A 13,205-nucleotide genomic window follows, 5' to 3' on the forward strand; every position below is an offset into this window, starting at 1 on the left:
AGTAGCAACCCATCATTGTACAACCACTATCTGGAAAACACTATATTACACTCTTTGAGAAGCTCAAAAGGAAGAATATATGAACTCTGAATCAAGGAGTCTATAACTAAGAAAAAGAAGAAGCAAATAAAAATGCTGAAAAACAACTAGAGAAACATCAGACATGAAAAATCAATTAAACTATGTGGCACACATAAAAATACACACAAGTATCATTTAAAAGGAGAAACTTGAAGGTTCCATTCATCTCTATAATCAGTGACCCACCTGAATGGTTAAGAAAGAAGTTAATGGCTTTTTGGGATAGGATAGGATGTTTACTACCCTGGCTGACAATTTAGGCTGTTATTTCCTCACTTTATAGTACACATTTCCTAAATACCTTCAACAGATATGGTGACACTTAGGCTTATTTATGCAACTCTTTGCAAAAATAGTAAACATGTCATCTTCAACATGGCCATAAAGAAGAACAAGAAAAATTCATCAAGCATTTTTACTGATGTAATTTCTCTGTCCTATTAAACAATACCATGTCACAAATGGTAATTACAAGAACAGCAGCAGTAATTATACCATATATTAAGCATTTACCATCTACCGAATATAGTTATAGGACTTACATATATTACTTTATTTAATTCTCATAATGACTTTAGAAGTATTGCTACCATTTTATAGTCGAGGAAGTTGAGGTTCAGAAAGACTAGGTGGCTTGCCTATGATCACATAACAAAAATGTGCCAGAGCCCAGATTTAAGCCAAGTCTGTCTGAACACAAGTCTTCCCACTTCACTTGGACTGGCCTGCCCTTCTAAATCAACTCTGCCAGAAAAGTACAAAAAACTTTAAACAAAGAAACAAAAATCTTTAGGAAGTCATTTTTCCTCAGAGAATGTTTTTTTCAGAACATGAATCTTGGGTCACTGCATTTAACAGACTTCTTACCCACCCCATGAGGAAATTATTCTTAGGATTCTCATTTTACAGACATAAACAGAGGCTGAGAGACTCTGAAATAACTTGCCCAGGGTTACTTGGCTGGGAAGCCATGTTGGCCCCCAGCCTACACTGTCAATTTTGCACCTTTCTACGAACCTAGGGAGCTGGGTCCTTACAGAACTAGATCAAAGCCATGACTGAATTTCTCCTAAAAGGGTTTTGGGCAAAGACTTGACAGTGTTTATTAGAAGACAACTGGAAACTTATGGATTTCTTAATCTGACAAAAATCAAGGAAAGGCCTTAGCTTTAACTTATTTGGGGCATTATAAGGAAAAAACAACTGAGCTGACAGGAAAACAGCTAGTAGCCTCCATTGCTCAGTCTAATCCTCACCTAAAGAATGAGGGTGCAGTAGGGGAAGAAAATAGATTAGTGGTTGCTCAGGGTTGGGGGCAAGAAGGGATTGATAGATGACAGTAAAGGGGATGGGGTTTCTTTTTGGGGTAAAAAATATTCTGAAACTGTGGTGACGGCTGTACAATCTATGAGGTTATTACACAGTTAATTGGGTTTGTCAAAAGGGAGAATATCCTGGGTGGGCCTGACCTAATCAGGTGAGGCCTTAGAAAGAAGGTGAAGCGTCTGGGAGCCATTCCCCTGGTCCGAAGAAGATAAAATTCATAGAAGAGTTCTATAGCTATAAGGGACTGAATTCTGTTGATGACCTGAACAAGCCTGGAAGAGGACCCTGAGCATGGATCCAGTGAAGCCATTCCCAGACTCCTGACCCATGGAAACTGTGAGATGATGAATAAATGTTGTTTGAAGCTTCTAAGTTTGTGGTAAGTTGTTATGCAGCAATAGAAAGCTAATACATTGGGCTTCTCCTAAAACTGCTTTTAAAGAGAGTTCCAATACCTTAAAAAAATAATTTTGCTAATCTTGACTAAGTGATAAGCATAGTAAACTTGACGTTTTGAACTTACATGTACAGTTCTCCCAGTGCTTTGTGAACAGGAAGGAGGCATGCAACATCCTGGATGATGACTTTCCCAGCAGCCTTGATCTGTCGATTGCCAGAGTCTGATCCCTCACGCTTACTTTTCCACCGCCTTGATTTCTGGGGGAGATGACAAGATATAACTAACGGGGACTTTAATGCACAGAAAACTAAGTAGCAGAGCACATCATATTTTGGGTCATTGGTAATTTGCAAAGAGTTTAAATTACATCATGCCCATAATTACATGAATTGGTATCTGTAGGAAATAAAAGGATGACAAAGGGCATTGAGCTCTTGACCCAAAATCCTGACAGGAAAATAAACACCTACTGCAGGGATATGCATTCTGCAGGTGCTCAAAAATAGATACCACGAAGCCAGAATTAATTAATTAGTTAATTAATTTTTAAAAACAGCAGGTAAATAAGTTAGTAAAGACCCCCAAAATGTGGGAGAAGAACAGTTTGTAGGTTAAGTTCAGTAGTGGGTTCAAAGTTATTGCCTAAAACTGATCAGTTTTTTTCTTCTCAGACTCTTTCAACATAATGTAGTGAAAATTTAATTCTGACATAGCAGTGCGGCCTCTGCAAACCTTAATCTATGGTAGGAAGAGACATTTGGTAGCTCGAGGAGAATTACCCTGTTTTTCTAGCAGACTTGAATTATTTCTAAAAGTGATCATTTTAGAATGTCAAAAATACTTGAATTGAGGGACTTGGGAAATGGAAGATCATGAGCAAGTGTCCCACTTCCCCAGAGCCTTACCTATAAGTGGCTTATAAATGTGTGAAGAGCCTGTACGTGTGAAATGAGAGATGTCCTGGAAAACAAGAATTATTACAGTGTAGCCCCACCTGGTATCGTCAAAATGACAACCAGCCAAGGGAGCAATATTCTATTTTATTTTACTGCCGAAAGTCAAAAAGGAAGTCACCAAAGCGACTCAACTAAGGAAGGAGTGACAATATTTATTAACAAAGGAGGCAAAAGGAGTTAGTGAAAGGGCTGCAATTTGGAGTCAAAAAACCAAGGCTTAATGGTCTTACTACCACAAGCACTGGCTAAATATGACACTGAGCAAGTTACTTATTTATTGTGAATTTAACTCATGCGTGTCACTCTTGCCTTGCTCTCTTATAACTGTGGCTAATCTCCCAAGGTTAATAAGGGTATAATGAAAAGTTATGGACGCAAACTGTATAAACTGAAAAGTGCAATCTAAAAATACATAATTATTGTGAATTTATATATACTCTTAAGAATTTAAATTAGATCATTATTTAGATTACTCACAAGTAAATTCGTGTTCCACAAGTGATTTTTATACAATCACTCTTCCATGAATTAGTTGTGGTCTAATTTCAGGCATTTCTGACCACTGGTGATGTCCCATCTAATCCCAAAGCTGCCCAATGCATGTAACTTCCTTTAGGAACCTACTAAATCCAGGACACCTGGACTTAATTCAGAGCAGGTAAATGAAAAAGTTTAAAGTAACTGTGAATTGTTTATCATAATTTGTAAATTCATATGCTACACTATTAATTTAGAACCTTAACATATTTAATCTTAAGAAGCAGTTCAGTTACTATTTACTATTTATTCCTACACGTCATTATTCTGCAAGACAAAGGGAAGCTTAATCTATTACTGTAAGGTAGCTCTTCAATTCTCTACTTGCCCTCGTTCTTATCTAAACAAGAATTATGTACATACTCACAAAAATACTATCCTTTTAGCCACAAACATCCTGACATGGGTGCAAGTTAGAGGAGGATGTGTTAAAGAGCAAACAACCTGTCAGAATGGGCTGGAGCCAGGCAGTGTTAATGACATAGATAGATGGAGTCACACATGCACTAAGTACTACGACATGGCCTGTTTCAGGGAGGGTAATTTAGCATACATCTACCCTGCAGTGACAGTGAAAAGTACAAGATGGTAACCATGACAGGGAAGGGATAAGGTAAACAAACTCCTTTCACTGTGATTTTCATTCAGGTTTCCAAAAGTTTAAAAATTCCAAGAAATGACACATCCACAGGTTCCACATAATTGGTCATCTCAAATGACATTAGGGTACTGGACTTTTTTAAAAAAAATCTGGGCTAAAAAGATTCCACCTGCAATGGAATATGATCCATTTATCTTGGTCTTTGGATTGGTTGGGAGGCTTCTAAAACACTGTTCCAGGCAGTCACTCTGTCTCCTTATCACAAAGAGAAAATGAGAAGCACTTGAACAGTTAGCAATTGTCATTAGTTCAGTTTAATCACACAGTTGCAATAAATGGAGGCCTCGTGAAGGATGGGGTCAACTAGCTTGCAGAACACACTGAAAATAGCCAGCTTCCTGACTTTTTAAGCAAACCTAATAAAAGAATATTATTCATTATACTAAGGCCCATGTGCCAAAAGTGACTCATCTGCAAGTAGACTAGCTCATTTGAAAATGATGAATTACAAAAGTCCAAGTGTACAAATGTTTGACTTAGGATTTAAAGACTTGTCTGTGGTTATTACAACAATATTAGCTCCCACTTACGGATGCTCACTCTGCTGGCATAAGCCTCACCACAGCTTGATGACAGAGGGGATATCACCTACATTTTACAAGTTTACTCAAGGTCACAATCGTAACAGCTGAGATTTGAACACAGGCCTGTCAGGCTGCTAAGCCCATTCTAGTTAGCTTGCTCTCCAGTATATGATTTTTAGAATAAAAAGAAAAAAAAAAAGTCCTTACTAAGCTACCTGTTAATACGTAAATGGTCTGATACATGTTTAAATGGAGCCGTTTCTGCACATGACAAGATTACCGTCTGATTCTAGCAAGGCCTATCCTACAATCACTTGCTTCATTAGTCACGTTTCTGCCAGGCATTGTCACTGCGTTCTGCTGAGCCAGAGTAGTTGGCCGGAGTGCAGCTCCTGAAGCTCCACAGCTTTACGTGGGCCAAGCCAGATGCTGTATTTCAGGCCAAGTTTGATAGTCTGTACCTCACATTGTTTTATCCCTTTTTGTGGACCTGGTAGGATTAGGGACGTTCAGATAGAAGAAAACTCAGAGTCCAAAGAGATGTCTTAGGACTCTTCCCCCATTTGCAGCCTTGGGTTACAGAGATCAGTAGAAACAAACCAATGTAACCCATCAATAAATACTTGATGAAAATGTAAAGACAGCAGTCTTTGACAACTGCAATTATCCTTCACTGAATTATGGAAATCATAGTCTGTATTTCCTGGAACTTCTTGAGACATCAGGCTTCTAGATGTTCATGTGGTCTGAACTGGATGCACAGGAGGCACTTTAAGCAACCTCACTCAGCTGCCTTTGAGCCTCCAACAGAAAGAGGTTCTCCAACACAGGGTCACCCTAATTGTAGCTGCCATCAGGAATCAAGCTGTAAAAGCAATTATGGGACAGCACTATTAGGGTTTTTTTTTCCCAATCCAACAAGGAATAACCGCAAAACATTATTAAAAATCTTTAAGCAAACATAAAACAATGTGGGTTTTTGTTTTTTAAAAAAATTTGTTGGTTGGTGATTCTAAAAGAAGAAATAGCCCCTGTTCAGGCTGTAGATGTCACTCAGTATTCCTGTCCAGTTGCCAGTTATTCTGGGGAATTCAAACATAACAAGGCTGCTTAAACGAAGATAGGCTAAATCTCAATTCAGATATTAGTTCCTTGCTGCTCCCCAACAAGTAGATGGACCATTTCTCAGGGTGTTTCCTCCAGTGCTCTGGCAATAAAAAGGGCTCATACTGCATCCACACCTCCCCAAAGTCTTCTCTTTCCCTTTATATCTTGCTGGTGACTTTAGGAGTCTCTCTTGTCTGTACAACTATCAGGTCACAACACACAGAGTTCTCTTGGGATTCTTTGATTCCAGAGAACAATGACATACTAGGTTATGGTGTGGCTAATCTTTCTGGGTTGGGGAAGGCACTATGGGCTAAAAGCCCCTAAACCTCCTGCATCGCTCCAGTACCACTCTGACGGGCTGACATGTGGACACTTTTCTGTGCAGGAAAGTTGGCACTGCTGGGACACAAAGGACTCTGCATTTCTCTTAGGTCTTTTTGATACTCAATCAACATAAAATACCCCTTCCCCATGGATTTCATGAGGCAGGATTGAGGGAAGAGAGACAAAGCAAGACGGACAAATCATTATGTGGTGAGCCCCTCTGAATATACCAAGAAGGTGTTCATGGAGTTGTGGCAAAGAGGACAGGGAAGAAAGGGGAAAGGGGGTGGGAGGGAGGCATTGGTGCAAATAGCACTGAATGACAACCAACAGCCAGCTCGCGACTGTACCACCAGTGTTACTGCTACAATCAAAGGCAACATTGATGCCAATAAATGGGTTAAATGTAAAAACAGCCCAAGAATAAGCCACCAACTGCTTCGCAGCAACCCCATCAATGGATGCATAATTAGCAGAGTGGGCAGTGAGTCAACATAAGTTCCTATTTAAATAGCAGCAGGAGCAGTGACTCCTGGAAAATCAGTGGAAATTCAGCAGTCTAGTTGGCTGGGACAGGCTTTTTGAGGAAAGGTGGCCATGTTGGTGGTTCCACCTACAAGTTGTTGGCAGCAGTGGTACATGCTAATTGGGGCTCCCAATTTCAATTGGTTTTTATATGAAAAGGCTACAGGACTCTTCCCCTAAATATTCTTTTCACCAAATGAAATTTACATAAAGCCTCAAGGCTGCCTTGCACAGCTTGAGGTCACCTTGGCACTACTGAAACATGAAGGGGATGGGAGAGGAAGACAGAAGAGGGGAAATGGCCAATAGGAGTGAGTAAGAAAGAAAGAAAAGGAAAAGGGGATGGCCACAGTACAGGTTTCATTGTCAATGCAAAATATTGATGGTATAGAAAAAATTTGTTCCAGAAAATTCCTAAAGGATTAAAAACTAGCTATATGTAATGCCAACAAAGCAGGTGGGCACTTCCCTCTCTGAACTAGACCAAGACTATAAAAACAGACAGACAAAATGGCAAAGCCTCTTATATCTTCCTCCACTCCCCCCATGCCAAAGGTAGGCATTTGGAAGCTCCGTGAAATTACACTAATGCTCCAAGTGAAATCAGGTGAGCTAAAGGCTTACAATCAGGGTTCTCAGCAAGAAACCCAGCGTTAAGTTTCATTTGCAAAGAAGTCCCTTCAGGATCCTCAACAATATGAACCCATTTGAAACTATGTGATTGAAGGTGAAGCCAGTCCTTGGTGCCTGACTCCACAAGGCAAAAAATTTATTGTTGCTGGTCCTGAAAACCAGCCAGCCTGTCATTTCAGGTTCCTCAAAGCCAGGCAGGTGGCATTTTATTCTTGGGCCTTTGGGCAGAGACAGGATTAGTTAAGGAGGCATTTGCACAGCGCACAGTACCGGGAAGTCGTTAATTGCTTGTATGGACCAACGTCGCCGGGCAGAGCGAGGAGACATCTGTGCGTGAAAACGTTACACCCGGAAGAGGGAAGAAAAACACCAAGAAAATTAAAAGGGAAAAATATAGAATAAAATGAAAGCTTCCCACACATCTGATGGATTAAATGGTACCATAAATACTGCAAAATCAGATTGGAATACTGGAAATCTGAAGCTAAAGCACAGCAGTACTTGGATTCCCTCACCTCCCTCCTAGCCCTTCGCAAGCTTCAATGTCATTATTCTCTAGTCACACTTCAAGGTATAAAGAGGGGACGTCAACGAAGCTCTGACAAAGAAGCTCCAATCCAGGTTGGAGCACTCTGACAAGGACTAAGATCACAATGCAAGTGGAGAAACAGGAGGAAGACTGTTCTCCCCTTTAACAGGTGAGAAGGAGAATGTGTACTGAGAGTACATTCTCATTCCTAAAAAGGAAGAATTTCTTTGATAGGCTCAATACCAATTTTTTTTTTTTTTTTGGGGTGTGGTTGGGGGGGGGGCAATGAAGGAATTGGCTATCTTTTTTTTTTTTTTTTCCCTTTTTGTCTTTTTTCGTGACCGGCAACGGACCACAACCCTCAGTGTCGCACCCGTACCGGACCGGGACCGGCAACGGTATCACAACCCTCGGTGTTGCTCCCGCACCCCGCTCAGCCAGTGAGCAGCCAGTCTGTATGTGGGATCCAAACCCTTGGCAGGAGCACCGATGCACTCCCAAGCGGCGCACTGTAGCAGTGCGCCACCAGGCCGGCCCCAGGAATTGGCTATCTTAATGTTGGGACTGCAGGACTATCTTCAGACTGATGCAGGAGGAAGCAGGGGCCCTGGAGAGAGGAGGGGCAGCAGGAGCTAAGGCTGAAGAGGCCCATTCCTACAGGCGCTCTTGCTAACCACATGAGCATTTGTTTACAGAGATCAGAAAGTATCCTATTGACCTAAAGACCTCCCCAGTTATTTACATGACAGCTATTTTAATAACATAAACTGAAGCAAGGGTGGGAGGTTGAAAAAATTTTTAAATGTTTGTAAGGCAATGCCTAATGTTGATCATAAGTTCTGGGCCTCCTGAATTACCCAAGGAAAAAGCAATATTTCATCAGCTATTAATAGTTGGTTCACTTGCCAAATGAATGTTAGCATCTCCCTGTGCTTTCTGATTTCCTATGAAATTCAATGGTTCTTTAGGTCTCTCACATTTTAAAATTTTCAGGAGCAAACCTTGGAATTCCATCCGGAGAACATTTGGATCAATATAACAATATGACCTAAGTAGAACAGGTTAAAAACACACACAGAAAAAAAACAAGAGAAACAAATAATAATCTCCAAATGGCTCTACAAAGATTTTTTTGTAACCTCAAAAATACTCTATAATTCCTCCATTGCTATGCCTTAATGCAGTTATATTCTATTCCTTTATTCTCACTCATTTAAAGCTCTCAGGAGTAGAGATCTAAAAGGGAATAAAAACATGTAGGAGAAAAATTGGGGCTGAAAACAAAGACTTAAGCACAGAGAAATTTAGTAAACTGGAATTGTTCCCAGAACAAAAGTAATAAAAGTGATATCATTCGACATGTGAAACTAGACAACTAAGGATTAGAAAATACTCCTCAAGGAGTACTGACCTTCATGAGGAAGATAAAATATCCTACAGAAGACATCACTGCAGTATTCCATTTCTAAAATTCCCCCATTTGCCCCATTTAAATGGGACGAACATGAACAAGCTTCAAGGAGACATAAATTATTAAATTCATCACGAAATAACTGACATTCATTTTCACCTTCTTAACCTATCAGGTTGAACCATATGAAACTTTTTTTTGGTCAAAAATGGTCAAATATCAGCAATTTCATATGACTGAATCCAATAATTATTATATGTCACCGTTAAAATGTGTCCCCCTTCCCCAGGGTTTCTGGGGCTCTTGTAATGTTCTATTCCTTGAACTATGTGACTGTTAGTTAACTCACTGAACTATTCACTTATGATTTGTGAACTTTTCTATACGTATTTCATATATCAATGCTAAAGTTTCATATGAAATTATAATAAAAGTGTCCCCCCACTTTATTTGGTCACTATTTGAAATAAAACATATGTCACACTAGGGGATTATAATAGCCTGTTTTCTGTGGAGAAGCAGCACACTGGCATCAATGCTAAAGTTTCATATGAAATTATAATAAAAGTGTCCCCCCACTTTATTTGGTCACTATTTGAAAAAAAACATATGTCACACTAGGGGATTATAATAGCCTGTTTTCTGTGGAGAAGCAGCACACTGGGAACAACCCCAAACTGAAATATCACAGTCCTTCCTCCACTCCCCAGTAGCTCCTGCCTGCTAAAAGATAATTATCCATGTTCTTTTGGTCCCTCTTTATGATTATGGTGTTTGTAGTAAAAGAGGCCAGATCATCAAAAACATGAACATAGGCTTTATAAATGCTTTTGCATTAGGAAAGACCCCATCTTGGAACTGCAGTTATTTTGACTACAGATGGGCTTTGCATGCCACCACAAAGTCAAAAGTGCTAGTCAATCTATTTTGCCCAATCCAAACCCAAACATGGATAGCACATGACGTGAATCAAAGGGGAATTGAGAATTGCCTCTTTGACTAAAAGATCTCCTCAACCTGGTCCTGACACAAGAATATTCCCACATTTACCCAACCATGACTTTGTTTGCCTTTTATGCCAATAAAATGCCTTAGTTCCAGCTAGTTTATCAAATTATCTATCCAGTTACCTCCTAGCTTATGGAAAAATAAAAAAAGAACTAAACAGTTTGAATATCAAGGATGTGGGGAGGATAGAGTTTAGTAGGTGTTCCAAGGAGGTCTGTGACAGACAAGGGAACAGAATTCCCTCAGAGATGTGAGGAAAGGGACTACAGAAACTTGGCCAGGAAGGCAACAAAAAAATCATTTTCCCTATTCAACTGAATGGTTTTGCCCCAGACCGGTCCAGTCTAAAGCATCAGTTGATGCCACTCATTTCAGTCACATACAAGTCTAAAACCAAAGTCACATATGGTCAACTACCAGTGTGAAGCAAGAAGGCTAGACACTGTACCACAGTTGAAGCGAAGACACCTCTAATACTTGCTAGAAACTGGCGTAATATTTAAAATAATTTAGTTTTTTAAAAACAAATTTTAATTAGAAAATCCATTATTTCTCATTTAGGGAGGCACAACAACAAAGAATTTATAAGGACCAAGTTTGGGCAGTAACTTAGTGGTAACTGTTTAAAACGTCAGCTAAAAGCCAGGCTCTCAATCTGACTACACAGAGTTCTTAGAATCATTCCTACGCTCTGCCAATGTTCTGTACATTGCTGTCACCAAAGGTTACTGACAGGTTAATGATAACTACCTTAGGGATAATGAGTTCCTTAAGAATCCAGGAACATAAGGACAAGTTCAGGTGGTTTTTGTATAAACTGGCCCATTCAAATTGGTACTTAACTGTAGACTTAGCAAAAGAACAAAACCTATTTGAGATTAACTTTAAACTTTCTCACAACTATGAAGTCCTAAAATATATCAAGATCCCAGCCTTCAGAAGCACTCCTTAATTTGCTGACAAATATAAGAATGCCAAGGAAGACCTGGAGCTAAATTATTCTACCCGAGATAATGGGAACCAACTCAATGAATGGGGATTTCAAGGAAAGGATTAAATGGGGAGTGAGGAATATGGGTTATAAAAAATAACCCCTCTCCCTCACAATTTTTTTTTTTTTTTTGATGGCTGGCTGGTGAGGAAATCCAAACCCTTGACCTTGGTGTTACCAGCACCGTGCTCTCCCAAGTGAGCTAACCAGCCAGCCATGTCACACACAATCAACAGTAGTTAAAACCAACTGCAAGGAATAAAGCAGGGGACTGGCCAGTTAGTTCAGTTAGAGCACAGTGCTGATAACACCAAGGTCCAGGGTTCCACCCCTGTGCTGGCCAGCTGCCAAAAAACAACAACAACAACAAAGCAATGATCTTTCTTGAACAAACTAATTATGAACGCGAAAGGCTAATTTAGCTGCTGTGCATGGCAGGCAGGGAGACAAAGAACAAGAATCCAGGAGAAGGGGTGAGAATCAAAGGCAATGGCTCTGGCACTTACCCGCTCCTTGTAGTAGAAGGAGCTGACGGAGACCTGCTCTTTCTCACTGCGAGTGGGGCTCCCACTGTATAAACGAAGGTTCCCAGGGGCCTCTGTGCGGATCTTCATCGGCGCAATCAAGCCAGTATGATAAGCAGACAAGGCCGAGAGAGATCTGCAGTTGAAAAAGAGAATTATCCACACTGGCTGCAGTCTTTTCATATTTCTAAGTAGCGTTATTCTTAACACTTGATGAAACCATAGAGGAAAAGATGAACAAAATGGGAAGAAATTGGAAACAAAAAAAGGCCAAATAAAACTTCTAGAACCGAAAAATGCTTTATCTACAGAAGTATACAGTGCTTCTATGATGGTATACGTAGAAAATTCAAAGGCATCTACAAACTACTAGATCTAATAAGTGAATTAAGATACAAGGTCAATCTACAAAAATCTATTTCTATATACTAGAAATAAACATTTGGGAAATAAATATTTTAAAAATTTTATTCACAATAGCATCAAAACATATCAAATACCTAGGAACAAATTTATTTATTTATTTATTTTTAAAAGACGACCGGTAAGGGGATCTTAACCCTTGACTTGGTGTTGTCAGCACCACGCTCACCCAGTGAGCGAACCAGCCATCCCTATATGGGATCCGAACCCGTGGCCTTGGTGTTATCAGCACCACACTCTCCCGAGTGAGCCACGGGCCGGCCCCATAGGAACAAATTTAATGAAAAAAATGCACACTGAAAATACACAATATTGCTGAAAGAAATTAAAGACCACACACAACAAAGGAGAGATATACCATGCTAGTGGACTAGAAGATTCCATATTGTTAAGATTTCAATTTACTCTAAATTGATCTATAGAGTCAACACAATTCTAATCAAAACATGAGCATGCTTTTTTGTAGAAACCAATTAGTTGATTCATTGGAAACACAAAAGGCTTACAATAGCCAACACAAAACTCAACAAGAATAATAAAGTTGGAGGACTTACACTATCAGATTTAAAGACTTACTGTATAAAACTACATTATGAATGTAGTGGTGGCATACGAGAGACAAATAGATCGAAGGGAAAAACGAATCTTGAAACAGACCACCAATACGTGGTCAATTGATTTCCACCAAAGGCATCAAAACAAATTCAGTGAAGAAAGGAAACCTTTTCACAAATGTGCTAGGACAGACGCTGGCCATGTAGCTCACCTGGGAGAACATGGTACTAATAACACCAAGGTCAAGGGTTCAGATCCCCTTATCGGCCAGCTGCCCCCCCCCAAAAAGGTGCTAGAACAACTGTTTACCTCTACTGAATAAAATAAACTTTGACCCCTACATCACATCATATACAAAAATTAAGAGGGGGTGAGAGGGAAGAGAAGTGATGGACTAATGGGTACAAAACTATGCTATCTAACCTAAGTAAATCATTGCACAGTATATGCATGTATTAAAACAACATACCATAAATACGTACAAGTAATGTTAAAAAATAAATAAAATTTTAAAAAATGCATTCTTGTCACTGTTGCATTATGACTGCACTTTTATATAAATCTTATTGTATGTAAAAAAAATTAGGTACTATAACACCAAGGTCAAGGGCTCAGATTCCTGTAACAAGCAGCTGCCAAATAAATAAATAAATATTAATTTGAAATGAATCACAGACCTTAAATAAG

General features: G+C 39.6%; 1 protein-coding gene across 1 annotated transcript in view; it reads right to left on the reverse strand.

Annotated features, from left to right (window-relative positions):
* LOC103608651 (WD repeat-containing protein 59) overlaps positions 1–13,205 on the reverse strand; it is a gene marked incomplete at its 5' end in the record, with an annotated part of 66,447 nt that overhangs the window by 15,457 nt on the left and 37,785 nt on the right. The window contains 3 exons of the mRNA XM_008593057.1: positions 1,931–2,064; positions 7,348–7,404; positions 11,523–11,676. Coding sequence (XP_008591279.1) covers positions 1,931–2,064; positions 7,348–7,404; positions 11,523–11,676 — 345 coding nt within the window. The remainder of the gene's footprint in view (positions 1–1,930; positions 2,065–7,347; positions 7,405–11,522; positions 11,677–13,205) is intronic.

This window comes from Galeopterus variegatus, unplaced genomic scaffold (genome assembly GCF_000696425.1).
Source record: "Galeopterus variegatus unplaced genomic scaffold, G_variegatus-3.0.2 Scaffold8666, whole genome shotgun sequence".
Lineage (NCBI taxonomy): Eukaryota > Metazoa > Chordata > Mammalia > Dermoptera > Cynocephalidae > Galeopterus > Galeopterus variegatus.